Consider the following 24,480-nt stretch of genomic DNA (forward strand, 5'->3'; position numbering starts at 1 on the left):
GGTTGTAGGGGACCAGGGACTGATGCCAAACATGCCAACACTCAGCAACCCAGGGGTAGGATGCTGGGGCCTCTCAGAGTAGGGTTTGGTTGCCCATTCTGGACAGAAGCCAGAGGAGAGGAATGAAGTAGTACTTTGCTGGGCATAGACTAGGCGTGATGCTGACCCCCGCGGGGGCAGCAGGGTTGGGATATGATCAAAAGCACATGGAAATGGAAACCACTGTCCCAAAGTCTGGGCCTAGGAGGCTAAATTTTCCCCAACAAGTGTGCATGGGGGATAACCAAACTACTATGCTGTAGTAAGAAAGTTGCCAACCACTGATTGGTAGACGGGGATGCTCTGAACAGTTGTGCAGGTTTCTCACTGCACTAAGCTGCCCAACTGAAGAGCAAGAAGAGGCTGAAATTGGGCGCCTGGGTGGCTCAGTCGTTAAGTGTCTGCCTTCGGCTCAGGTCATGATCCCAGGGTCCTGGGATCAAGTCCCACATCGGGCTCCCTGCTTGGCAGGAAGCCTGCTTCTCCCTCTCCCACTCCCCCTGCTTGTGTTCCTGCTCTCGCTATCTCTCTCTCTGTCAAATAAATAAACAAATCTTTAAAAAAAAAAAAAAAAAAAAAGGAGGAGGCTGAAATTCAGCCTATTCTTCAGTTGCCAGGTCTTGGTGTGGGGCTACATCTGTCCAGAGGAAGGGGCACTTTTTTCCTGATTTGCAAAAAAAGTGATTTATGGGCTAGCAGTCTCCTGGCATCCTGATATGGAAACGTACATGAATAGCCCAGGGGTTGGGGTAAGGCCCCCGCAAGAAGGAACAGCCTTGGGTATCTTGGGCAGCTCTTATTCACACCTCTGTCTGGGAGGGAGAGAAAAGGGAGAGAAGCTTTCCTGCCTCTAAGCACAGGGGATCTGCTGGGACACCACCTACGTGCATGTATGTGTTCCTGTATATACACGCAGGCTAGTCAGTGATTTCCACTGACCTGTTGCCAAGAGTGCCAATTGGTGCTGGAGAATCAGATGCCTGGTCCCAGGACCCCCATGGGAGCAGAATGGAGGGTGAGGCTAGACGCCCACCCCAGTGGGAGAATACTTTTGCATAGTTCCTGAGACAGGAACTAATGCTCCCAACATCCAGACACTGTCTCCATGACTACAGGGCACCTGGCACCTGGCCCCAGAAAACCTCCAGAGGTCTGTGCCCAGACCCTTCTGGCATGGCTCGTCCAGGAGCACCTGCCTCATACTCATGCGTGTGCAACCTGGATGCGCCAGGAAGTTAATACCCCAAAGAACATCCCTTGACCAATGGGGAACAGAAGTCAGTAGGTAAATGTTCCTATCCTCCCTCCTGTTCAAGGGATAAATTTTCCCTGGAGTGGATAGTCCTGAGGCGTGTTCTACACAGCTCCTTGGAAGGTTCCAGCAGGATGGAGCCCCCATCGTCCATAGAGATGACCCCAATTCCATAATGCACCCTTGTGCTGGCTTTCCCTCCTTACCTGTTTCATTCTCCCCAACTCCTCCCTCTGTTCCTGGGATCTTTCCAAAATAAACTACCTGCATGCAAGCCCAGCTAAGATAAAAGGGAAGTGGGGAGAATGCTGTTCCTTGATGTTCCTGTCCCTGCTCTCTCCTGGAAGGCAAATATAATAACAACAGGGGCTGTCACTTAGAGAGTCATTTCCTATGTGCCTTGCATCATTTCGTGTCTTCTTCCCAAAGTCCAGTGCAGTATAGGCTGTTGTTACCTCCATTTTGTGGACAAAGAAACCGAGGCTCAGAGAGGTCAAGTTGCCTGGCCAGAGCCACACTGTGGCAGAGCAAGGGTTAAGCTCAGCTCTGACTCCAAAGCCCATGACCTTCACCATCCCCCTCTGCCTCCAGGTGAACACCAAACTGGCGCTATGGCAGGGCCGGGAACCTGGAGCCTGCCCGTGGCCACCGTGATTATCCTGCTGCTCCCCAGAAGTGAGTACAGCCCAGATAGGGGTGCAGTGAGGAGAGGGGAGTCACAGAGATACAGCGGGTAGAGGAGGGAATCATTTGCCTGCACCGCCATACTGCTCCTGGGGTTCCCAGAGACTCAAGGCTGGGCCCCCGATGTGGGGTAGCCAGGCCCCCACCCACAGACCTCTGCGGGCAAACCACCACCCATGCGGAATGGCCAGAGGGCCCGGGCTGGTCAGCCTGGAAAAGCCAGGGGACCCAGGTCTTGTCTGCAAATCTCTGCCAGGCTCGTCAGAAGGAAGCTCTGGGTCCTCTGAAGCCTTCCCGGGCAACAAAGGAATCAGGGTGGAAGCCACAAGGAGGCAGGTTTCCTCCTGGAATAAGGAAGCCCAGGCAGAGCTCTCCAACTATGGAAACTATCTTGAGAGGTAGAGAGCTTCCCATCTCTGGTGGTATGCAAGCTGAGGGCAGGACTGACAGGGATGCTGCATAGCAAGGGTCAGCAAACATTGTCTGATAGTCATATTTAGGCTTTGCAGGCCACACACAGTTTCTGTTGCATGCTCTCATCTGTTTTCTGTTTTGTTTTCTCCCTTTAAAAATGTAAAACCCATTCTTAGCTGGCAGGCCATACAAAAACAGGCCATCCTAGCCCTGCTGAAGAGGATGCAATGTTAGGTGGAGTTCTGAAGTAAACAGTTTTGCGAGGTTCCTTCCAGTCTGAAATTCTGAGTCAGTGAAGCGATAGGAGCCTCATGTTGAAAATCACGAACTTGCTCTGTGATCCCGGGCAAATTCCTTCTCCTCTTAGGGCCTCAGCATCTTCATCAGCAAAACAGGCCTCAGGACACATGACAGAGGAAAGAAGGCCTGGTGGGCAAAGTGCAGTGCTTCCTTATTTGTTTATGCAATAAATATTCACCAAGGGCCTATTCTGTGCTAAGCTCTGGGAATACAGTAATGAGACCAACAGCCAAGGTCTCTGGCCTCACGGAACCTCTGGTCTAACTGGGGAGACAGACAAGCAACTAATCACATGACTCTACAATTATGAAGGAGAATAAAAGCTTTGGGAAAGTTCAGGGCACTTGGCCTGGTCTGGTTGATCAGGGCCTGGTCTGGTTCCCCCAAGATACTAAATGTTAATCAGGTGAGCAACATGAAGGTGGGAACTATTTTTCATCCCCATTCTACAGATGAGAAAAATCGAGGCACAGAAAGCCTCAGTAACCTACCAGGGTCATATAATTAATAAGCAGTAGAACAGGCTCTAACCCCATCCGTGCTGTTATCCAGCACACCACTGAAGTGCGGGAGGGCTGTGGTCCAGATGGGGTAACACAATCAGATTTGGGTTCTGAGAGCTGTGTGGCTGTGGGGTTCTTATCATTCCAATCATTGCTTTCACCACGTCTGGGGAGGGTGCTGCGGAGAGGCCTAGTCTCTGCCTGGCGGCGTGCTGGTGCCGGCTTGCGAGACCTAAGCGTGCACATTTCCTCCCATGTTCACGTTCAGTGATGTCACACTGATAGCTTGAAAATCAGTCTTGGTGGGAATATTTATACCAGAGAAAGCAGCTTATACTACCAATCAGGATCTGGTTTTCTCATAGAGCCAGTTGATAAACACTGACACATCACTAGCTCTCTCTCACTTCCGAGAGCCCCTCACCATCCCCATAGGCATTCACCCCATTCCAGCCCCCATATCTTAGGGGGTGAGGCGAGGAGGTAAGGGCCTTGAGTCTAGGAGTACAAAGGCCTAGGTTTATAGCTCAGCTCTGCCAGGCATAGGAGGGACTCATGGCCCATTCTCCTCGACCCCAGGCCTGGAGGAGTGTGGGCGCATCAGCCTCCCAACCCCCACTGTCCACCTGGGGGACCCCATCACAGCTTCCTGCATCATCAGCCCGAACTGCAGCCACCTGGACCCCGAGTCACAGATTCTGTGGAAATTGGGAACAGAGCTTCAACCCGGAAAGAGGCAGCGGCGTCTGGCGGATGGAAGGCAGGAATCCACCATTACCGTGCCCCGCCTCGACAGCCCATGGGTCCTTCTCTCCTGCTGCCTGCGCTGGGGCAACAGCCTCCAGATCCTGGACCAGGCTGAGGTGCAGGCAGGCTGTAAGTGCCCGCAGCCATCCACCCACTCTGCCTCCAGGCCCTCCTGCCATCACTCATAACAGCTATTATTATTTACCGAGCTCTTGCTCAATAAGCACGTTATGGGCATGGCATCAGATAATCTTCCCTACCAGTGGATAGTGCTGCTTAGCGCCATTTTGCAGACGAGGAAACTGAGGCTCAGGGAGAGTAAGTGATTTGGTGAAGGTCACAAACTGAGGATGTAGCTGAGATTTCTATCAGGCAGTGTGGCTCCAAAGTCGGTGGAGTAACCACTCCTCCATGTGGCTGGCAAGTAAGCCCAAATACCCAGCCACTGGACGGTGTGCCCACGAGGACACTGGACCAGCTGGGCCTGCTCCTCGTTTCTCCCCATCGCGGTCTCAGCCTTCTAATCAAACTGAGAAGTGAGGACTTTCTGCCAGGCCAATGCATAAGAAAAACACTAAGACCAGTTTCTTTGTTAAGAGTCACTCATAGTACTGCTAACACTTACATAGCACTTACCACGTGCCAGGCATGGCTCTGAGCACTGCGTAAATAGTTAAGTCATTCAGCCCCCACAACCCCAAGGGGTAAGCATATTACCATCACCCCCGTTTCACAGATGAAGAGACTGAGGCACGGGGCCGTTAAGTGACTTCCAGATCGCAACGGCTAATAAACGGCAGAAGCATGATGAAAAGCAAGGTCTACGCTATCCCTGTCCAAGGGGGCAGAGCTGAGGGGGTGGGAGGCTCTGTGGCGCTTGCCCCTGTCCAGGCTGGCATTTGACTTTCCCCAGGGCTGCCCCTCCAGGGTCACCCGATAGGGAGAGAGCGAATAAACAAAGTGACCCCAGAGGGAACAACCCAGAGCAAGGAAAGAAAGCTGACTGGTTCCAGTTGGAGCTTTCTGAATGGTCCTACCCAAAGCCCTCACTCTCCCCCCGCCATGTGCAGACCCTCCCGCCGCACCCCACAACCTGTCCTGCCTCATGAACCTCACAACCAACAGCCTCATCTGTCAGTGGGAGCCAGGACCCAACAACCACCTGCCCACCAACTTCACCCTCAAGAGCTTCAAGTAAGTAAGGGTCTCTACCCTAGCCCCCGGTTCATTTGGGTCCTGGGGTGGGACGTGGGCGGGACTGTGGGATGGGGGAACCAGAGGCAAACACGGGAGGGAGAAGGGAGGCTCGCTTTCTTCTTCTGCCAGACACCCAAGCCTGGCCTCTTGGCAGGAGCCGGGGCGACTGTCAGACCCAAGAGGACGCTATCCCCGACTGCGTGCCTAAGGACGGCCAGAACCACTGCTCCATCCCACGCAGACAGCTGCAGCTGTACCAGAGCATGCGCATCTGGGTGCAGGCCGAGAACGCGCTAGGGACCAGCAAGTCCCCACAGTTGTGCCTCGTTCCCATGGATGTCGGTGGGTGACGCTGGGTACGGGGGAAGGGAGAGGCCCCCACAATGGGCCAGCCCAGAGGGGCACAGAGAAGAAATCACAGACCCAGACACAGACAAGGAGACACTGGAAGACCTAGAGACAGAGGCGGACAAGAGAGACAGAGGCCAACTGGAATGCAGGTGGGGACGGAGCTATGGAGACGCAGACACACAGACACGGAAGAAACACAGAGGCAAGGAGACACGTTCATTAATTCTTTCAGCAAGTTTCTTAAAGCGCCCACTAATTACTAGGCATTGCTCTAGATGCTGGACATAGAGCACTGAACGAAATGTCAAAACTCCTGTCCTTGGAACGTTACATTCCAGGGGGCAAACTAAATAAAATGGAATGTCAGGCGACAAGACGTGTGACAGGGAAGTTAAAACAGGGAAGGGGGTAGGGAAAGCTGGGGGTGGGGGACAATTGCCCTTTCAGTAAGGTGGTCAGGGGTGGCCTCACTGAGAAGGTGACATCTGAGAAGATCCTTGAAGGAAATGAGGGAGCAGGCCACTGGATATCGGGAGGAGAAGAACTCCAGGCAGCGAGAACAGTAAGTGCAAAGGCCCTGGGGCAAGAGGATGAAACAGACCTAGAGGGAGACAGACACATATACAGAGACAGACCTGGAGATGAAGAGACACAGAGAGACAGAGAAAGAGAGAGACCGACGGACAGAGACCCCAGGGATGGAGACCCAGGGCCGAAAATGGAGCAGCAGGTAAAGAGAAAAGCAGGAGTAAAGCAGACCCCCTACAGGATGGGGCAGGGGACGTTTCTGACAAGCCCCTCTCCTTGCAGTGAAGCTGGAGCCCCCCACACTGTGGGCCCTGGCCCCCAGTCCTGAGGTGGCAGCACCCCAGCCAGGTTGTCTGCTGTTCCACTGGGAGCCGTGGAAGCCAAGCCTGTACATAGAACAGAAATGTGAGCTGCGCCACCAGCCACAGCTTGCAGAAGCCAGCTGGGCCCTGGTGAGGCGGAGGGCAACCTCGAGAGCCTGGCATGGGGGTGGCTGAGGGGAGGGTGGCTGAGCTGGCCCTGAAGGGCACAGGATCCAGGCTCAGAGCCACGGCCGCCCCACCAGGTGGGCCCCCTGCTCTCCCAGACCCTCCAGTATGAGCTCTGCGGGCTCCTCCCATCCACAGCCTACGTCCTGCAGATGCGCTGCACCCGCTGGCCCCTGCCTGGTCAGTGGAGCGACTGGAGCCCTAGCCTGACGCTGGCCACCACGCAACGGGGTAAGTGGGTGGTGAGGGGCTGAGAGCAGCTATCAGGGTAAAGGCCAGCCTCCAGGGCCCTCCCCGACCCTCTTGCTCCCTCCACAGCCCCCATCGTCAGACTGGACACATGGTGGCGGCAGAGACAGCTGGACCCCAGGACAGCAGACGTGCAGCTGTTCTGGAAGGTGACCCATTCTGACATCCCTCCTCCCCTGAGACTCCTTCCAACCCAGACAGATCCCTGTGGGCTGGGGCTCTGGACGAACAGGGGCACAGGGTAAACAGGGGAAGAAGGAAGGGAGGGAAGAAGGCTGGCTCTCAGCCTGTGGGGCTCAGTTCCTATGATCCATCCACCCCATCTAGAAGCCCACCCCCACTCAAGATGACCTGTGCAGCCCCCTTATCTTCTTCTTCCTGTGCCCACTGCAGCCAATGCCCTTGGACAAGTACAGCGGGCAGATCCAAGGCTACCTAGTCAGAGCTCCAGACCAGGCTGAGGCTGTTCCCCCCCTCTGCAACACCACGGAGCTAAGCTGCACCTTCCACTTGCCCTCGGAAACCCGGGAGGTGGTCCTTGTGGCCTATAACACAGCCGGGACCTCTCATCCCACCCCAGTGGTCTTCCTGGAGAGCAGAGGTAAAGGGGGCTGGCGGCTCATAGAGCGTTGTGGTTAAGCACATAAATTCAGAAGCTAGACTGCCTGGGTTCACATCTAGTCCTGTCACTTGCTAACAGCGTGACCGGGGCAAGTGACCTAACCTCCCTGGCCTCTGTTTACTCACCTAGCAAAGGGGGATGATACAGCGCCTACCTCAAAGCATTGTTATGAAGGTTACATGCGTTCAAACATGTGCCTGGCACCAAGTTACTGCTCAATATGTGTTAGCTACTATTATTATCACAAGCCAGAACCAACTTAAGCTGGTGGTGGTAACACACACACACACACACTCACGAGTGCAGATGCTCATAGACATAACACTCCCATAAGCACGCACACAGAGTCGATTCTGCCCAAGGAAAATGGGAAGAAAGCCCTGAATTTTTCCAGCTGAAACACGGTCCCTGAGTTAATTGCTCATTCTTAGGGGATCAGCCACCACCATCACCCCCAGGTTCCCCCGAGCATGGGTCTTCACCAGGTGAGACTAGCGATAACAAGAGTGAATATTCCAACTTATTAGCCGTGTGACCTTAGACAAGTTACTTAACCTGTCTCAGTTTTCTCCTCGATAAAATGGGGCCAGGGTGGCGGCTCCCCCACAGGACTCTTGGTGGACTCAGGACATTAACACGCACCAAGGACCACAGTGATATATACCACGAATTACACCGCGTTAGCATTGATCACCGTCAGGCACTCCTCGGCACAGGGCACTGTGCTAGGCTCATCCTATGCATCATCTCATGTGATCTGCACCAGAACCCTTGCACATGAGCAAAATGAGGTCCTGAGGTTGATTGACTCAAGGTCACCCAGCTTGTAAGTAACAAAGCCAGGACTGGAACCCAGACTTTGCGCTTTGTTCTCTCACCTCCTACTCTGTCTCCAGGCCCGCCCCTGGCCAGACTCCACACCTTGGCTCGAGATCCCCACAGCCTCTGGGTGGGCTGGGAGCCCCCCAGCCCTCGGCCTCGGGGCTATGTGATTGAGTGGGGCCTGGGGCCCCCCAGCCCCAGTGGCAGCAATAAGAGCTGGAAGATGGAGCATAACGGAAGCATTTCTGGGACCCTGCTGCAGGGTGAGGTGCAGGGTGAGGCAGGCCCAGGGGGCAGGGCGGGCTGGGGGGGGGGGGGGGGGGGGGGGGGCTGGGCCTGGGAAGCAGGGAGGCAGTGAGGTCTGACAGCAAAGGCAGCCTGAACCACCCCAGAGAAGTGGACTCCCCAGTCTTTCTAGACTCTTTACTGTCATTTCCTATCCCCAGAATCAGGACATTCTTCTCCCAGTCTAACCGGACTCTCTTTTCACAGCCCTGACCCTGCCACTTTTCTAGCTTTCCCACTTTTCTGCCCTTACCCCCCATCAAATGATCAGAAGAAGAGATAGAAGAGGCTAGCTCTGCAGTGTGAGGCCTGGGTTATCCCCAGCTGGAGGTCTGAGGTTAGCTCATGATCATCTGCAGAGGTCAGCCCCTCACCAGGGGGCCTGCCCCATCTTCTCTCTACAGAGAACATCAGGCCCTTTCAGCTCTACGAGATCACTGTGACCCCCCTCTACCAGGACACCATGGGACCCTCCCAGCACATCTATGCCTACTCCCAAGAGATGGGTGCGTCAGCCACCTGGCCCCTCCCAGAATCCTCTCCTCTCAGTGCCTGCCTGGGCCCCAACACTCAGGACGATGAAGGAACATTTCCTCCCTCCCCCACTGCTGGCCCAGAAGAGGCTCTCTCCCAACCCCAAGATTACCCCTGGCTTACACTGGACCCCTGCAACCAGACAGAAGTCAGGTGGTGGGGTGACAGAAATTAGGGAGTGGGTTTGGCAGAATTCGGGAAGCAAGTCTGGCAAAAATCGATCAACTGCCCTGACAGAAATCAAGTGTCATGTGTGGCAGAAATTAGACAGAGGGACTGGCATAAAGTCAGAGAGCGAGCAGCAGAAATCAGACAGTGAGCCCAACAAAATCAAGCCTGGCAGAAATCAGGTGGCGAGGCTTTGGAATCAAAGAGAAGCAAGTTCAAATCCTGACTCAGCCATTTTTTAGCAGTCGATGGAATTCAGTCGAAGGTCCTGGCAACATGAGGCTTAAGGCACGAGTCCCCTTGGACTCTCTTTCCTTACTCCCCACCACAGTGTGTCTCAGTTCTGGCATCTGGGGAGCCACAAGATGTCTCTCCACTCTGTCCTGCTCCGCATCAGCCCCTGCACCTCTCTCTTCCGGCAGCCCCCTCCCATGCCCCAGAGCTGCATCTAAAGCACATTGGCAAGACCTGGGCCCAGCTGGAGTGGGTGCCCCAGGTCCCCGAGCTGGGGAAGAGCCCCCTTACCCACTACACCGTGTTCTGGACCAATGCTCAGGACCAGTCCTTCTGTGAGTCTCTCCTCAGCACCCCACAGCCCCAGAAGGCCTGGGAGGGGGGACATGGGGTGGGGGGCACTCAGCAGCCTTGGAGGGAGCCTTGGCATCTGGGCCCAGGCTGACCATTCTCTTGCACTCCCAGCCACTGTCCTGAATGCCTCCTCCCACGGCTTGGTCCTCCGCGGCTTGGAGCCTGCCAGCTTGTACCATGTCCACCTCATGGCTACCAGCAAGGCCGGGGCCGCCAACAGTACAAGCCTTACCCTGATGACCTTGGCCCTAGGTAAGAGCAGAAGCGGGCCGGCCAGACAAGGCTGCTGGGAAGGTTCCTCACCCAACGGATCTTTCATTTGGAGGCTTTGCCTGGATCCACTGGTCTGAGGGAGAAGACCCAGCCCTGCCCATGAAGCTCAGCCTGAGGGAGGAGGCCCAATCCTGCCCTCAGAGCCTAATCTGAGGGAAGAGACCCAGCCTTACTCGAATGCACTCTAACCTCTTCTGGCTTTCCCCTCACCCCAGAGGAGTCTGAGCGGCATGTCCTCCTGGGCCTGTTTGGTTTCCTGCTTTTGTTCACCTGCCTCTGTGGGGCGGCCCGGTTCTGCTGCAGACCCAGGTGAGTCCTTTCAAGAGACCTGACACTTAACTACCCCTGCCCACAGGGAACTGCAGGCTGGAGTGGGCCAATCCAAGTCCCTCTTCCCCTTCTCAGGCCTCAGGGCCCATGTCTGGATCAGGCCCCACCAACTCTTCTCTGCCCAAGGGGCCTTCAGCTGCTGGGAGTGGGTGGGAGAAAGAATGGAAAGATGGGAGGGCATGCCTGACCCAGCCTTCACCTGCCCTCTTCTGCAGCAGGAAGAATCCCCTCTGGCCAAGTGTCCCAGACCCAGCCCACAGCAGCCTGGGCTCCTGGGTGCCTACCATCATGGTGGAGGTGAGAACCCCAGAGGGAGAGGGAAATGGGGCTGAGGGTGCTGGTCCAGGCTCAAAGTGAAAGGATACTCCTCTGAGGATGAGGACTCAGGCCTCCCCATCACTTCCTAGCAAGGTCCTCCCCCTCTGGAGGAAAGCAGATCTGAGTTTGAATCCCAGCTGGTCCAGGCTCAAAGTGAAAGGATACTCCTCCGAGGATGAGGACTCAGGCCTTCCCATCACTTCCTAGCAAGGTCCCCTCCCTCTGGAGGAAAGCAGATCTGAGTTTGAATCCCAGCTCTACCCATTTCAAAGCCTCGGCCATCTCACTGTGAAATGGGACGTATCTCACACAGAATCGCTGGGGACATTCACCAAGCTAAGTCTGAAGCACACAGCACGTGTCAGGAAAGTATGAGGCGCTTTACAAGTGTCATCCTTTGGGTTCCAGCAGAGAGCAGGAGGAATAGCCCCACAACTGTCCCAACACAGGAAGGGGCGGTGGTTGGGATGAACATCTGAGATGAACCATGCCCTCTCCCTACGTCCTTGTGTCCAGGAGACCTTCCAGCTGCCCAGCCTTCGGGACTCCGGCATGCCACCCATCACCAAGATCACGGTGCTGGAGGAAGAAGAGAAGAAGCCAGGGCCCTGGGAGTCCAATGACAGCTCAGGGACCTGTGGCCTCCCCACCCTGGTCCAGGCCTATGTGCTCCAGGGGGACCCAAGAGCACCTTCCACCCAGCCCCAGCCCTCGTCTATCACCAGTGACCAGGTCCTTTACGGGAAGGTGCTGGGCAGCCCCACAGGCCCAGGTCCAGGGCACTACCTCCGCTGTGACTCTACTCAGCCCCTCCTAGGGGGCCTTACTCCCAGCCCCCAGTTTTATGAGAACCTCTGGTTCCAGACCAGCCCCCTGGGGACCCCAGAACCCCTCGTCCCAAACCAGGAGGATGACTGTGTCTTCGGGCCATTGCTTGACTTCCCCCTCCTGCAAGGGCTCCAAGTCCATGGGGTGGAGGGGCTAGGGGGCATCTAGTGCTTCCTGGGACCCCCTCCTGGGCCTGCCTCTTGAAAGGCCTGGGCTGTCCAGAGGAGAGTGTCAGTAAGCCTATCGTGAAAAAAATCACCTAGCCCCAGAAGGGCAGAAAGGGTACGGGGATCTCCCTAACTCCGGCCCCCAGCACCCTTCCTCTATCTCCCCAGTGCCCACAGGCTGCACCTCTCACTTGACTGGCCAGAGAATGTTTCATCCAACCCTGCCCACTAGCCTCTTGTGCTTATTTCCTGTAATTTCAGTCTCTTAAACCACTGATCCATGATTTGGTTTGGTTTGATTTTGAGAAACTCTTCAGTGTGCCTTCGCCTCTGTTCTTTTTCTTTTCAGGGCCCTAGCAGTGACGGGGGTACTTATCAGAAGTGTTCATTTGTGTACTCCTTCCTTCACTCATTCACTCCACCAGCCCTCACCTAGCATGTAGGCTCTGTGCTAGAAGCAGGGATTCAAAAATGATTTGGCTCAGTCCACCCTCAAAGGGCTCCCACTCTAGTGGTAGAGACTTGAAGACTGACCATTAGGGCACAGTGGTCAGGGTTGAGGGGGGTCACAAAGTGCTGTGGGACATGGGGAATAGACCTCAGAAAAGACTAACCCCTGTTGGAGAAATATAATTAAAAACAAAATCTACAGGGGCACCTGGCTGGCTCAGTGGGTGGAGCATGCAACTCTCGATCTCGGGGTTGTGAGTTTGAGCACCATGTTGGGTGTAGAGATTGCTTAAAAATAAAATAGTAAAAAACATAAAATCTCCTGCCAACCTAGAAAACCCCTCCAAGAGGGTAGAAGAGGGCAAAATCAGTTTTAGTACTGAATGAACGTTAAACCAGAGCAAGGTTCTCTCCCTCTGTGATGTGATGTGCATCACCAGCAATCCCCTAAAGAGTTTGAAAAGACAGAAAGAAATCTTACCTTTGTGTATAGCCAAGTGGATACAGGTTATTGCATGCATTTTCTCAAGATAAATAATACCTAGTCCTCAAGCGAAAGGACTTTACGGCACCATCTGTCACACAGAGTTCATCCTAAATTCATCCGGTAGGTGGGGTAGCCACCCGTGTTTGCTAATTGCCTTTATCCCAAAGAAAACGAAATTTCTCATATCTTTATGAGAAGAGGCAGGTTGGCAACTTAGAGCCAGGCAGAAACTGGGAGACAGGGCCACTGTCTTCCTAATGATTACATTTCAAGAGATGGCTCCTAGATCCTTGAGAAGAACATTCCCGTGCTGTAAAACCAGCAAGGGGCTTATTTAGTTTTTGAAGATTTACATAGGTCTCAAAAGGACAGAGGAATAATTCACAATTACAACTTTTCAAAAGTAAATGCTTTAAGAAAAGTGAGGGGGAGGAGAGCTTTTTCCCTTTTTGCACCAAGGGAGAATTAAAATGTTTTTATTTCATTAAAAATTTATTTTTCCTGCTTTTAATTTGTAGTTGTCTTTACACCCCTCATTTCACAAGTATTATCATAGCAAATACTTACTGAATGCCTACTATATAGCAGGCAGGTCCCTTACACACAACTGCCTCAGTTAATACCCCAACAACCTAAAGAGTAGATACTGTTATTCCCATTCCCATTCCCGTTTGATGAATGAGTACACAGTGGCCCAGAAAGGTGGGGTGGTTTGCCCACAGGATCACAGTGAGTAAACGGCTGAGCTTCAATTCCAGCCCAGAGCTGTCTCATTCCAAAATAAACGACCTTCATCACGAGGCTTACAAGGCTGCCCGAGAGGAGGCTGAATGAAACCCAGTAGCTCTTACGGGGCCTCATCCTGGAATGTGGTGGGAGAGGAGGTAGAAAGACTAGGTTGGGGGAGAAGACTAAGGCAGGCCCTAAGAAAACCTCCAAAATAACCGGGGCTCAAGGTCAGGAACATAGAGTGGGATTAAGGGTGGGATGCATGCCCAAGGAAAAAACGGCATCTTAGAATTTATACAGCACCGCACACCACTAACCAGGCCCGCAACCACCCAGCCTCCTGCCCTGCGCAGCTGCTAACCAGACCTCTCCCCTGGACCCAATCCCGCCGCACCCCGAGTCTCGCCTTTCGAATCCATTGTCTCGGTCCTCATCTCCTCCGGTCTCGCAACTGCGCTCCATTGGTCGAGCCTGAGTCAGCATGGCGGCGCCCATGTAACCCGGTCCGTGCCGCGAAAGGGACGGCGGCCGTGGCGCCGGCCCTGCGCGGTCACAAGTCACCATGCTGAGGACGGCGTGGAGGGCGCTGAGGTCGCTTCGGACCCAGGCAGTGGCCCAGGCCCCAGTCCTTGGGCTGCCGGGCGGAGCGTGTGCCAGGCCTCCCTCCCTCCAGTGGGGCCTTCCCTCTCCTCGCGGTGAGGCGCGGAGAAGCGGGGCAACGGGAGGAGGGAAGTGGGGTTGGACGGAGATGGCGGATACGGGGGACGAGGATAGGGGAGAAGAGCAGCGGCAGGATGAGGGAGAAAGGCCGGTGGGTGGGGAAGAAGTAAGACGAGGTGGGAGAGGCGTGGGGCAGCGGGGTGCGGAAGAACTGGGGCGGCGGTTAGGCGCCGAGGCGCAAAGACCATGCAGGAAGGGTAGTGCAGGGGACATAGAAAGGAATGGAGGCTGGGCTAGTTAAGGAGATGGTCTGAGCCCTCTCTCTTCTGCGTAGGTGTCATCCTCCCGGCCGCTCGCGGATATGCCACCCAGAAACCAGGTAGGAGCTCTCGGGTGGGCCTTAGGCGGAGAGGGACTGCCTGGAGGGGCGCCGGGTGGCCAAAGGGAAGGAGGTGGCTAGTTAGAACCACCTGATGGGGTGGGCAGACGCGTAGGCCAAAGGACCTGAGCAGAAGACCCCCACGTCCGCCTTGCCACCAGGCTGTAGCCTGAAGCCTGTCTGGCGTGGGGGAGAGGCGGGGGGGTGGGGGGGTGCGGAGCAGGAGCCTGCGGACTGGGTTTGAGTGAGAATGAGCTAGCCCGAGGGAGGGCGTGCTGGCACCACCCAGGTCTACCTGGAGTATAGGTAGGCGCTTTGTGTCCTTCTGAGGTGGAGGGCTTGGTTTCCCATTCCAAGGCAGTCTGCATGGTGGGAAGATCTCTCTTCCTAGGTAAATGAGACTGGGCAAGTTACTTTCTCTCTCTCAGTCTCATTCTAAAACGATTATAAAAGTATCTATTTGAAAGGATTGTTGTTAGGATTCAGTGCTAACACGTGCAGAGAGCACTCTTCGCACTGGGTGCAAACCATGTAGTATATATTAGCATTTATTGCTGTGATTTGCATAGCGGCAGAGCAGGGTCGGACTGGAGAGGACCAGTTGATCTCCCTCGTGCCTCTCTCTCACCTCCCAGGGAATATGACACACACCAAGGCTGAGAGTTTCCTATATGTGGTCTTTGGTGCTTCCTGTGTCCTAAAGCTCGGGGCCCTCTTCAACCCCCTTATTTCATTTATGCCGTCAGCCAGCAAGTGTTTGTTGAGTGTCTGTTTTACATGAGGCCATGGACCAGACCAGGGGATTCAAAGAGAGTCAAACTCAGGCCATCCACAAAAGGACCCATTCTGGTGGGGAATCTAAAGTGGTGTGAGAGGTAAAGGCACAATATGGGACCTTAGGAAAGGTCATCTACTCCCAGTGTGAAATATCAAGACAGTTGCCTGCAGGGTTTGCAAAGGAGAGGCTGAGCCCAGAGATCTCTAGTGCCTTGCTTGAGGCCCTGGGTGTCTGTGACAGAGTTGGTGAAGAGAGTCAGGACAGGGAGGATGGGCAGTGAGAGTTGACTCTGGGTGTTTTTTTGTCCCTACACTTGACAGTCCAGCCCAGCCAAGAAGATGACCCGCCCCCTTCCACGCTGCTCAAAGACTACCAGAACATTCCTGGAATTGAGAAGTAAGCAGAAAGAAATCTCTTTGATGAGGCAGGGGGCCCTAAGAGGATTGGGGAGGAGAGAGGGAAGACAGTGGCTTCAAGGCCTGGCCTGCTGTATCTGAAGCTTGATGATACAACCGGGCAGAGAACTACTGAAGCCCAGGCTTGATGAGGGGCAGCAGGGGCAGAATGGAGTTCATGGAGCTGAACTGCTTGCCTTTTTTTCTACTGTGGTTCAGATAGAGGGAGGCAACATGCAGGGCTGAAAGACACCAAAGCCAGGATCCTTCTGCTCAGCCCCTGCCCTATACAGCAAGAGCTTGGCAGTCCCTTCCACCGTACCGTGTGACAGGGGTAAAAAACAATGATTATAGAATTGAAATGTCTCGGGGCACCTGGGTGGCCCAGTCTGTTAAGCATCTGCCTTCGGCTCAGGTCATGATCTCAGGGTCCTGGGATAGAGCCCTGCATCGGACTCCCTGCTCAGCAGGGAGCCTGCTTCTCCCTCTCCCTCCACCTGCTGCTCCCCCTGCTTGTGCTCTCTCTCTGTCTGTGTCAAATAAATAAATAAAATCTTTAAAAAAAAAAAAAAGAATTGAAATGTCTCAAGACAGACTGACTGAACCATATTCTAGCTGAAATGAAAATCCTCCCTTTGGGGGCGCCTGGGTGGCTCAGTCGTTAAGCGTCTGCCTTCAGCTCAAGTCATGATCCCAGGGTCCTGGGATCGAGCCCCAAATCGGGCTCCCTCCTCTGTAGGAAGCCTGCTTCTCCCTCTCCCACTCCCCTTGCTTGCGTTCCCTCTCTCGCTGTGTCTGTCTCTATCAAATAAATAAATAAAATCTTAAAAAGAAAGAAAGAAAATCCTCCCTTTGCCCTCCCAGTGAGGAGCCTGGAACAGTCAAGCTGACAGCCCCAATTTTGTGCAGTTATCACATCATTCCATGTTCTCAGCACAGCAAATCAGATTCTGGCTGACTTTTAATCCCTGAGAAATGGCTCCCCACTTCCACAGAGACACTTTTGTTATAAAAGAAATTTTCAATCATTCTTGCTTTTCAAAGTAAAATGGAACCAGCACTGATTCCCTTGTCCCCTCTCCCCCACACCTGTCTCTCATAGCTATGCTTTTCCCACAGGTTTGACGATGTCGTGAGAAGACTCTTGTCTTTAGAAATGGCAAACCAGGTAAGTGACCTGTGCCAAACCTTGGCCTCTCCCAGTCCTCTCCTCTGGGACTCCCTCCTACTGTGGTAACACCTCCATCCCATGTTTCTCAACTCACAGCATTTATCCCACTGTCATTCTGGGTCTACTTGTCCATCCCCCAGACCAAGCATGTCTAGGGCAGGGACTGTCTTGTTCTCTCATTGTATCCCTAGCACCCAGCACCCAACAAACAGTAGGTACTCAGTAATGATCTAATGCCTGAATGATTGAGCACGGTTTGGAGATCCTCATCTAACAAGCTATGTCACCTGTCATTGGCCTTGGGCTCACCTAGGTGTGAATAGCCACGGGCTGACCAAAGGCCATGCCCTGGTGAACAGAGTGAAGACAGGCGCTGAGCTTTATGGCCTAGTTTCTATGACTGCAACCAGGGCCTTCGAGGTATAAAGGCTAGTTCTTAGTGGGTGCCAGACCTCACAGATTCCCTGTCTCTATCTTCACAGAAGGAGAAGCTAAAAATCAAGCAAGAGCAGCTGATGAACAAGATTGTGGCAAACCCTGAGGACACCAGTTCCCTGGAGGCTCGAAGTTGGTCAGGGGGCCCCTGGGGAGTGGGAGTGCAGGGGAGTCTGCTAGCTGGTACTCGATCCAGGGCCCTTGTCTACAAGGGCACCAGGTATTAGATGTGGCTTGATGAAGCAAGAGATAAGAAGGACCCAGGGCAATGAAAACTGGACTCTGTGATGCTGGAGTCAGCGCCCAGGTCCCACCTCATACCTCTGTTGTGAGCTCAGGCAAGTCTCCTCAGAACCAAAGCTTGTCTCTCTCTCTCACTCTGCAGCTAAGGTGGTGCCAAGGGCCAGGTGGTCAGGGCCAAGGTTCCACCTCACTCTACAATGCTGCCAAAACTCATTGTGTATACAGGAAGGGCCTGCTGTAGTGAGAGCGTCTCCTTGGGGCCACCTTCCGCTTCTGCCTTTGCCCCCATCTTTGCAGTACAGGCAGGAATCAAACAAGAGGCCAACTAAGGAAGGATATTGCAGGGCTTTAGGAGAGGAGTGGGAGCTGATAATTCTGAAAACTCATTAGTGAAAACAGAGTTAAGGGTGGCAGCTGGAAGGGGAGAGGCAAGGAGTAGACCCTTGACATTCTGGAATCTAATCTTCCTGCATTGGCTAGGACCTCCAGCACAGTGTTGAATCATTAAGAACGATAACGTGTATCGTAGACTAATTCCTGAACGTAATAGGAATGCTCTGAAGTTTTACCATTAAGAATGCTATTTGCGGGGCACCTGGGTGTCTCAGTCGTTAAGCATCTGCCTTCAGCTCAGGTCATGATCCCAGGGTCCTGGGATCAAGCCCTGCGTCAGGCTCTCATCTCAGTGGGGAACCTGCTTCTCCCTCTCCCACTCCCCCTGCTTGTGTTCCCTCTCTCGCTGTGTCTCTGTCAAATAAATAAATAAAATCAAAAAAAAAAAAAGAATGCTATTTGCTATGGTCAGGGGATACCTTTATAAGATTAAGGAACATTCCGGGACACCTGGGTGGCTCAGTCAGTTAAGCAGCTGCCTTTGGCTCAGGTCATGATCCCAGGTTCCTTGCTCAGTGGGGCTCAGGTCCTCGGGCTCCTTGCTCAGCGGGGAGCCTGCTTCTCCCTCTGTCTGCTGCTCCCCCTGCTTTTGCGCTCTCTGTGTCTCTCTGACAAGTAAAAAAGTAAAATCTTTAAAAAGATTTAAGGAACATTCCTTCCTTAGGGTTTGCTTTCTGAGGGAAAGATAATCCAAAGTCTTTTGAGATCTTGAAATTCAGAGTGCTTTGGGAATTGTAGAGAGCTTCACCAGAGCATTGGTGATTGTTATTCCTTGAGGTTTTAAAACATAACCCAGGCCCGGGCCCTTCCTTCCTCTGTGCCAGCTCTCATCCTCTGTGGTTTGTGGTTTCAGTTGTTGCCTTGACTGTCAAGATCCGCAATTATGAAGAACACATGCAGAAACATCGAAAGGTAAACCTTAGGCATCGCTCACGGCTAAGCACCAGCAGCTGGGGGAGAGGAGTCTAAGAGGTTAAGGGCCCTGGGTCCAGAGAAGCAACTGGAGAAGCCAAGTGGCTACAACACCAGGGTGCCCACCCCTCAGCTGCAGTGGGGAAAACATTTCCCTCCTGCCTCCAGTGGGAAATGGGAGCCTTACAGGGCAGCGCTGAGTGTCACCCATGGTCAAGAACACAAACTTCAGGACACGGTCGCAGTGTCTGGCACGTAGTGGGTGCTCAGTAAATATTTCTGGAATATTCTTGGACTTGGTTCAAATTCTCAGCTTTGCCATTTCCACTAACCAGATGTGTGACTTTGGGGAAGTTACTTTACGTGCCCAAGCCTCAGTTCTCCTGTGTGTAAAGTGGGGATCATAGACGTACCTGCTGAGAGGATTGCGAGGACTATGTGAAATTAAATAAAGCACCAGCATGGTCATGGGAAGTATTCGGCCTTGTGCTGAGTACTTCACATATATCAGCTCGTTTAACCCTTATAACTATCCTATTCCATTTTACAGGAGAATGATCCTGTAATGGGGTGATTAGGTTCTTCCTGAAGGCACAGCACTGGGAAATGATGTGCTAGGACTTGAAACTGGGGGTCTTCCTCCAGGGCGCACACTCTTAACCATGATGCCATATCCCAGCACAGCACTGGGCACAGAGCTGCTGTAATTAGGCAGCCGCAGGTATTTTTAACAAACGCACCGTTGTAAGCCAGACTGGTCCCAGCACCATGCTGGGGTGGCACCTCTGTGTTCCCTGGAGCCGGCTGAGCCTGCTCTTTGGAGATGAGATTTTTGCTCATTCGGAGTGTGGAACAGCAGCCCCACTGCAGAGGTCCCTCACAGAGGAGCCCCAGGCCTTCTCTGCACCCGAGCTGACGGTTGGCCGAGCTGTGGGGAGGCTGTGCAGGGGGGTGGGAAGGGAAAGAGCATGAGATTTGGAGTGAGACCCGTAGACACAGATGGAAGACCTGACCTCACATAAGGGCCCTACCCTGCCCAGTTCTAGCACCTTATGTGAATCAGGTGGATATCTTTGAGCCTTTTCTTTGCCCTGTCTATAAAATGGGAATAACAATGACGATACCTACCGCAGAATTACACCAATATTTGCGTCCGATTGTCGGGAGGTTCCAGTGAGAGGATAAGGTGACCGTCCTTTGTTACCGTAAAGTGGCATACCACTTATTTATATAATACTAAAAGTAATCCACCACCTCTCTCACAGGACAAAGCCCACAAGCGCTATCTGCTGATGAGCATCGATCAGAGGAAAAAGATGCTCAAAAACCTCCGGAAGACCAACTACAGTGTCTTCGAGAAGATATGCAAGGAGCTGGGGATTGAGTACACCTCCCCCCCTCTGTACCACCGGAAAGGCCACCGACGCTGGGCAGCCAAGAAGGCCCTGTGCATTCAGGTACGAGTCAGAATTTCTCTCTCTCTCCCTCTGCCACTCTGTCTCTCTCTCTCTCTGTCAGGTAAATAGATAAAATCTTAAAAAAAAAAAAAAAAAGAATTGCTGCTTTGGCTGGCCCCGCTCTGGGACTGTGGTGGGGAGAGCAGCAGGAGGGTTGTCTGTTCCTGCCAGAGGCACGGAACTGGCCCCAGGCCCTGAGGAGACCCACAGGCCATCACCCCCACGGAGAAAGGCTGGCGTGCCCGTCCAGGGAGGTCCGTTCCCGCCCCACCTGCGCAAAGCCGGAGGTGCTGCATAGGATTACAGTCTCTTCCTGCTCCTTTTCATCCCCAGGTCTTCCAGGAGGTACAAAAGCTCAAGAAGCAAAAAAGGGCCTTAAAAGCTAAAGCAGCAGCGGCCCGGAAACAGGGCCAGAAGAACCCAGAGAGCCCTTCCAAAGCTGGACCAGAGGCAATCAAAGAAAACCAATAAATTTTATTTGAGTTCTGTCTTTCTGCCTTAAAGGATAATAGGAGAGAAGGGGGGGCTCTGTGTGGCCTGAGGAGGAGGAGGAGGAATTTGTTCTTTCATTCAGCTCTGAGATCCCAGTCTTGTCGGAGGCAGAGCCTCTGCCCTCACACACCAGAGGACACATTCTCACAACACACCTCACACACACTCATGTAAACAGCACCCCGTGGTCCAGGTGACGTCCCTGCGGAGGTGAGGCCGAGCGCCCAGCCGCGCAGAGGAAGTGGGGCCAGCTGACTGCCGGGTGAGTAGGCCAGCTATAAGAGCTGCCTTCGGGACTGGACCCTGAAGGATGAGTGGAAGTTCACCGGGCAGAAACGGGGTGGGAAAGCATCCTGGGCAGATGGCATTGCAAGTGCAAAGGCAAAGACGTCCACAGGTGCATGCCGTGTTCAGGGAGCAGTGGGACCAGGAAGTAAAGCTTGACAGGTAAGCTGAAGCTGGGCGGTGAGAGGCTTGATGTGCTGGCTGCCCTCTAGGGAGCGGGGAGACAGGGTTTAAAACAAAGGAGTGATGACAGCACCAAGTCTGTGTTTTAGATGGTTAAGCAGCAGCAGTGTGGAGGGTAGATGGGAGGGGGAGACATCAGAGCAATTTATTGTTTGGGGGTCAGGGGTACTGGTGTTCAGATTGAGAGTCTGATAAAAGCTACAAGTCCTATCCCCAAGAAACTGTGCATATGCAAAACATTCCTTATAAATTCTGGGGAGTTATGAATACCCCTTTTCCTGCAAAACTCACCCATCCACACCAAGTGAAATGTCAAGGCCTTGATGTCTGAGTATGCTTGGCATGTTTGAAGAACCCAAGGAAGACAGTGTGTCTAAAACTGAGTGAACAAAGAGAAGAATAGGGAGAGATGAGGTCAGAGGGGAAAGCAAACACCAGATAATAATAATAGAGTTTTCTGGGTGTATTGGTCTGCTCAGGCTGCCATTAAAAACCATAAACTGGTTTAAACAACAGAAACTTACTATCTCAAAGTTCTGGATGCTAGGAAGTCCAAGATCTAGGTGCTGGTCAATTTGGTTTCTGGTGAGGAATCTTTCTGGCTTACAGACTGCTGCTTTCTATGTCCTCACATGCAAGGGGGGGAAAAAGATCTCTTCCTCTTCTTATAAGGGCACTAATCCCATCGTGAGGACCCTACCTTCATGACCTCATCTAATTCGTTACCTCCTAAAGGCCCCACCTCCAAATACCATCACGTTGGGGCTTAGAGCTTTGATACACGAATTTGGGGAGGTATACAAACATTCAGTCCACAACAGTGGGGAAAAGACTTTGGGCTTCATTCTGAGAAGGAAAGCCAAAATGGGGGAAGGTGTATTAAAGTGACATCCAAAACACAGTTGGAAACTTAGAAGCGAGACCTAAGCTAGAGACAGGCTTAGGGGTTAGGTTTGGATGGTGATTGAAGCCATGGGTGTGAGTAAAATTGCCCAGAGAAGGAGTGTAAACAAAGAAAAGGCATGTCAGGGTGGGAAGGATGATCTTAGGAGCAACTGAGGGTCTGGCGGGGGGGGGGGGGGGGTTGAAGTAGGGATAGAACAGAGTGTGGGGTCCTGCAGAATCAGAAGTGAGATGAGAGGCTCAGTACTGCAGACTTGCTGTTCAGATGTCATCTCCAGGAACAGCAGGGAAGGCCCTTTATGGGGCAGGACTTTGAGTGGACACAGCTACGTGGAGATCCCGCACTGAGGGGCCGGGTGCCATCATTTAGGGGGGACCAGTGGAGAAGGTGAGAAAAGGGACACCATGGAGCAGGCACTACAGGAAAGGCATCATTGTAAGTGCTGCCTTAGGCACAATATCTCATCTCCTCCTTAAAGCCACCTTCCTCACCCATCCACCCCATATTGGCATGATTATCCTCATTTTACCATGTGAGAACTAAGGCTCAGAGGTTAGGTAACTTGTCCAAGTTCACACAGCTGGTTAAAGACAGGCCTGGGAATCAAGGCCACATCTGTCTTTACTCCATGCCTGTGTTCTGCTCATTATACCACACTGCCTAGGGGCAAAAGATGACCTGAGACGCTATGGGCGGATTCTATGCTATAGCATACTAAAATGCCTTTAGCAATCAGGCAGGTCATGTATGAAGACCAGGTATAAGATAGTGATGTTAAGCTGCTTGATATATCCCTATCCTAGTTATTGTCCCTTTTAAAACTGCAGAGACCAGACAAAATCAAATCAAAGCCTTGGACTGCCAGCTGTCAACTACTGTATAGTATCCAATGCTGAGATGTTGGCTAAGGGGAAAAAAGTCTTCATGGTAAAGCAGTTTCAGTAGGATGGAGAGAGCTGAATCCTAGCTGCAGTGAGGTAGGGAGTGAAGATGTTAAGGAAATTCAGGTTGTGAATGTAGGCTACTCAAAAACTTGGCTGGGAAGGAAAGGGGGCCAGAGAAGGTGTGGGAACAACTTGAGCTTGGCAAATGTCAGGGCAAAACTGCGGTGGTAGGTGTGGTTAGGAGGAAGAGGTGATGTTCCATTGAGGGGGCAAAGCTGATGAAGTAGATGAGTTCAGCTGGATTAGGGAGCAATGAGGGAGTGCTGAAGATGTCTCTAAAAACGTAGTTGGAGGGGCATCTGGGTGGCTCAGTCCGTTAAGTGTTCAACTCTCCATCTCAGCTCAGGTCTTAATCTCAGGGGTGTGAGTTCAGGGTCCATGTTGGGCTCCACACTGGACATGGAGCCTACATATAAAAAAATAATAATAAATTAAATAGGTAGTTGAAGTCTGAGTGGAGAGTCTTGAATGCCATGTTGAGGCATTTAAACTGTGATCTGGCAAACAGTTGGGAGCCACTGAAGGGATGCCTCATATTGACAATGGCAACTGCTGAAATTTAGCCTAGCAGCGGGTGCCTGTGGTAGACAGAAAAGAGCAGTAACACGGAGGAACATACTAATGCAGGCAGAAAAATAAATGAAGAGATAAATGTGAGAACGATTTTGGAGGAAAAAGCAGAAGTAGTGACTGATAACTGATAATAGCACCCAGGGAAACACAGTTGAGAGCCAAGGCCCAGATTTCAAGCCTGAATGGCTGGAGGGAAAGATGTTTTGTAGGTTTTAGAAGTATTGAAATTTACAGAAATGGTTGCTCATCGAAGTAAAAAGGTACAGCAGATTATAGGAAGGTGATGCTGGAGCTCAAGATGGGGGTAAACCTCAGGACGCCCTCAAAGTAGAGAAGTAGGTGGGAGGCCTGCTCAACAACGTGAAAGAGCTTCGGAGAAGCCCCAGCACGCGTCCTGCGGGAGCAGGACAGGCAAGAACAAGCCTGGTTTGATTCACTCCAAGTAGCTTTTAGGAAGGAAACGCAAACTCAAGGACTTCCGGCCCTCCCCCCATTCAAAAGAAAAGTCCATTATCATTTTATTGAGCGCCTTCGTGGCATTTTGCACATCTCATGGATTCCCCTCTGCACCCATGAGAGGTGGGTCACCCCTCCACGTTCCGTGCCCAGAGTCGCACAGCTAGGAAAGGGCGGAGCCGGGATTCCACCTCAGGTCCGGCCGCCCCGAGCCCGCTCGGAAGTTCTGCTCGGGCCTTCCTCGTTCTCGGGCCGGGGGGACGGGAGGATATCGGGCGAACCTGCTGGGCCAGGCCCTGCCCCTGCCTCCGCCTCTGCCTCCGCGCCGGAGGCAAAACCACCGCTAGAGCTGGGGACCCAGCCTACCGCGGAGGCTGCTGCCACCGGCCCAATCAGCGTCCGCCCCGGGCGCCTCCCAACAAACGGCCCGCTGATTGGCTCGTTCTGCCATCCGCCGCGTTGCCCTG

At 53.0% G+C, this 24,480-nt stretch overlaps 2 protein-coding genes across 2 annotated transcripts; both read left to right on the top strand.

Moving 5' to 3' along the window:
* The first annotated feature begins 1,128 nt into the window (after positions 1–1,128).
* Positions 1,129–12,351, top strand: CSF3R (colony stimulating factor 3 receptor). The gene is made up of 15 exons (XM_032387669.1): positions 1,129–1,966; positions 3,772–4,068; positions 5,010–5,133; positions 5,291–5,478; positions 6,298–6,467; positions 6,581–6,734; positions 6,822–6,901; positions 7,146–7,353; positions 8,271–8,459; positions 8,886–8,987; positions 9,606–9,752; positions 9,883–10,023; positions 10,260–10,353; positions 10,590–10,671; positions 11,209–12,351. The coding sequence occupies exons 1-15, from the start codon at positions 1,903–1,905 to the stop codon at positions 11,686–11,688; spliced, it is 2,520 nt and encodes an 839-aa protein (XP_032243560.1). The 5' UTR covers positions 1,129–1,902; the 3' UTR covers positions 11,689–12,351.
* A 1,397-nt stretch (positions 12,352–13,748) lies between these two features.
* Positions 13,749–20,666, top strand: MRPS15 (mitochondrial ribosomal protein S15). The gene is made up of 8 exons (XM_032387681.1): positions 13,749–14,048; positions 14,348–14,392; positions 15,491–15,566; positions 16,685–16,733; positions 17,219–17,303; positions 18,661–18,719; positions 19,985–20,176; positions 20,510–20,666. Exons 1-8 carry the CDS (start codon positions 13,916–13,918, stop codon positions 20,645–20,647), a joined length of 777 nt encoding a protein of 258 aa, XP_032243572.1. The 5' UTR covers positions 13,749–13,915; the 3' UTR covers positions 20,648–20,666.
* Positions 20,667–24,480: the final 3,814 nt, after the last annotated feature.

Source organism: Phoca vitulina, unplaced genomic scaffold (assembly GCF_004348235.1).
Source record: "Phoca vitulina isolate PV1807 unplaced genomic scaffold, GSC_HSeal_1.0 scaffold2, whole genome shotgun sequence".
Classification (NCBI taxonomy): domain Eukaryota; kingdom Metazoa; phylum Chordata; class Mammalia; order Carnivora; family Phocidae; genus Phoca; species Phoca vitulina.

Bases quoted from the DNA above. Each gene is read 5' to 3' on its own strand.
- MRPS15 (XM_032387681.1), top strand. From the start codon at position 13,916: ATGCTGAGGACGGCGTGGAGGGCGCTGAGGTCGCTTCGGACCCAGGCA. The intron at 15,567-16,684 runs GTAAGCAGAAAG...CTTTTCCCACAG, and splicing joins AACATTCCTGGAATTGAGAA to GTTTGACGATGTCGTGAGAA. The intron at 18,720-19,984 runs GTAAACCTTAGG...CCTCTCTCACAG, and splicing joins ACATGCAGAAACATCGAAAG to GACAAAGCCCACAAGCGCTA.
- CSF3R (XM_032387669.1), top strand. From the start codon at position 1,903: ATGGCAGGGCCGGGAACCTGGAGCCTGCCCGTGGCCACCGTGATTATC. The intron at 6,902-7,145 runs GTGACCCATTCT...TGCCCACTGCAG, and splicing joins ACGTGCAGCTGTTCTGGAAG to CCAATGCCCTTGGACAAGTA. The intron at 9,753-9,882 runs GTGAGTCTCTCC...TTGCACTCCCAG, and splicing joins TGCTCAGGACCAGTCCTTCT to CCACTGTCCTGAATGCCTCC.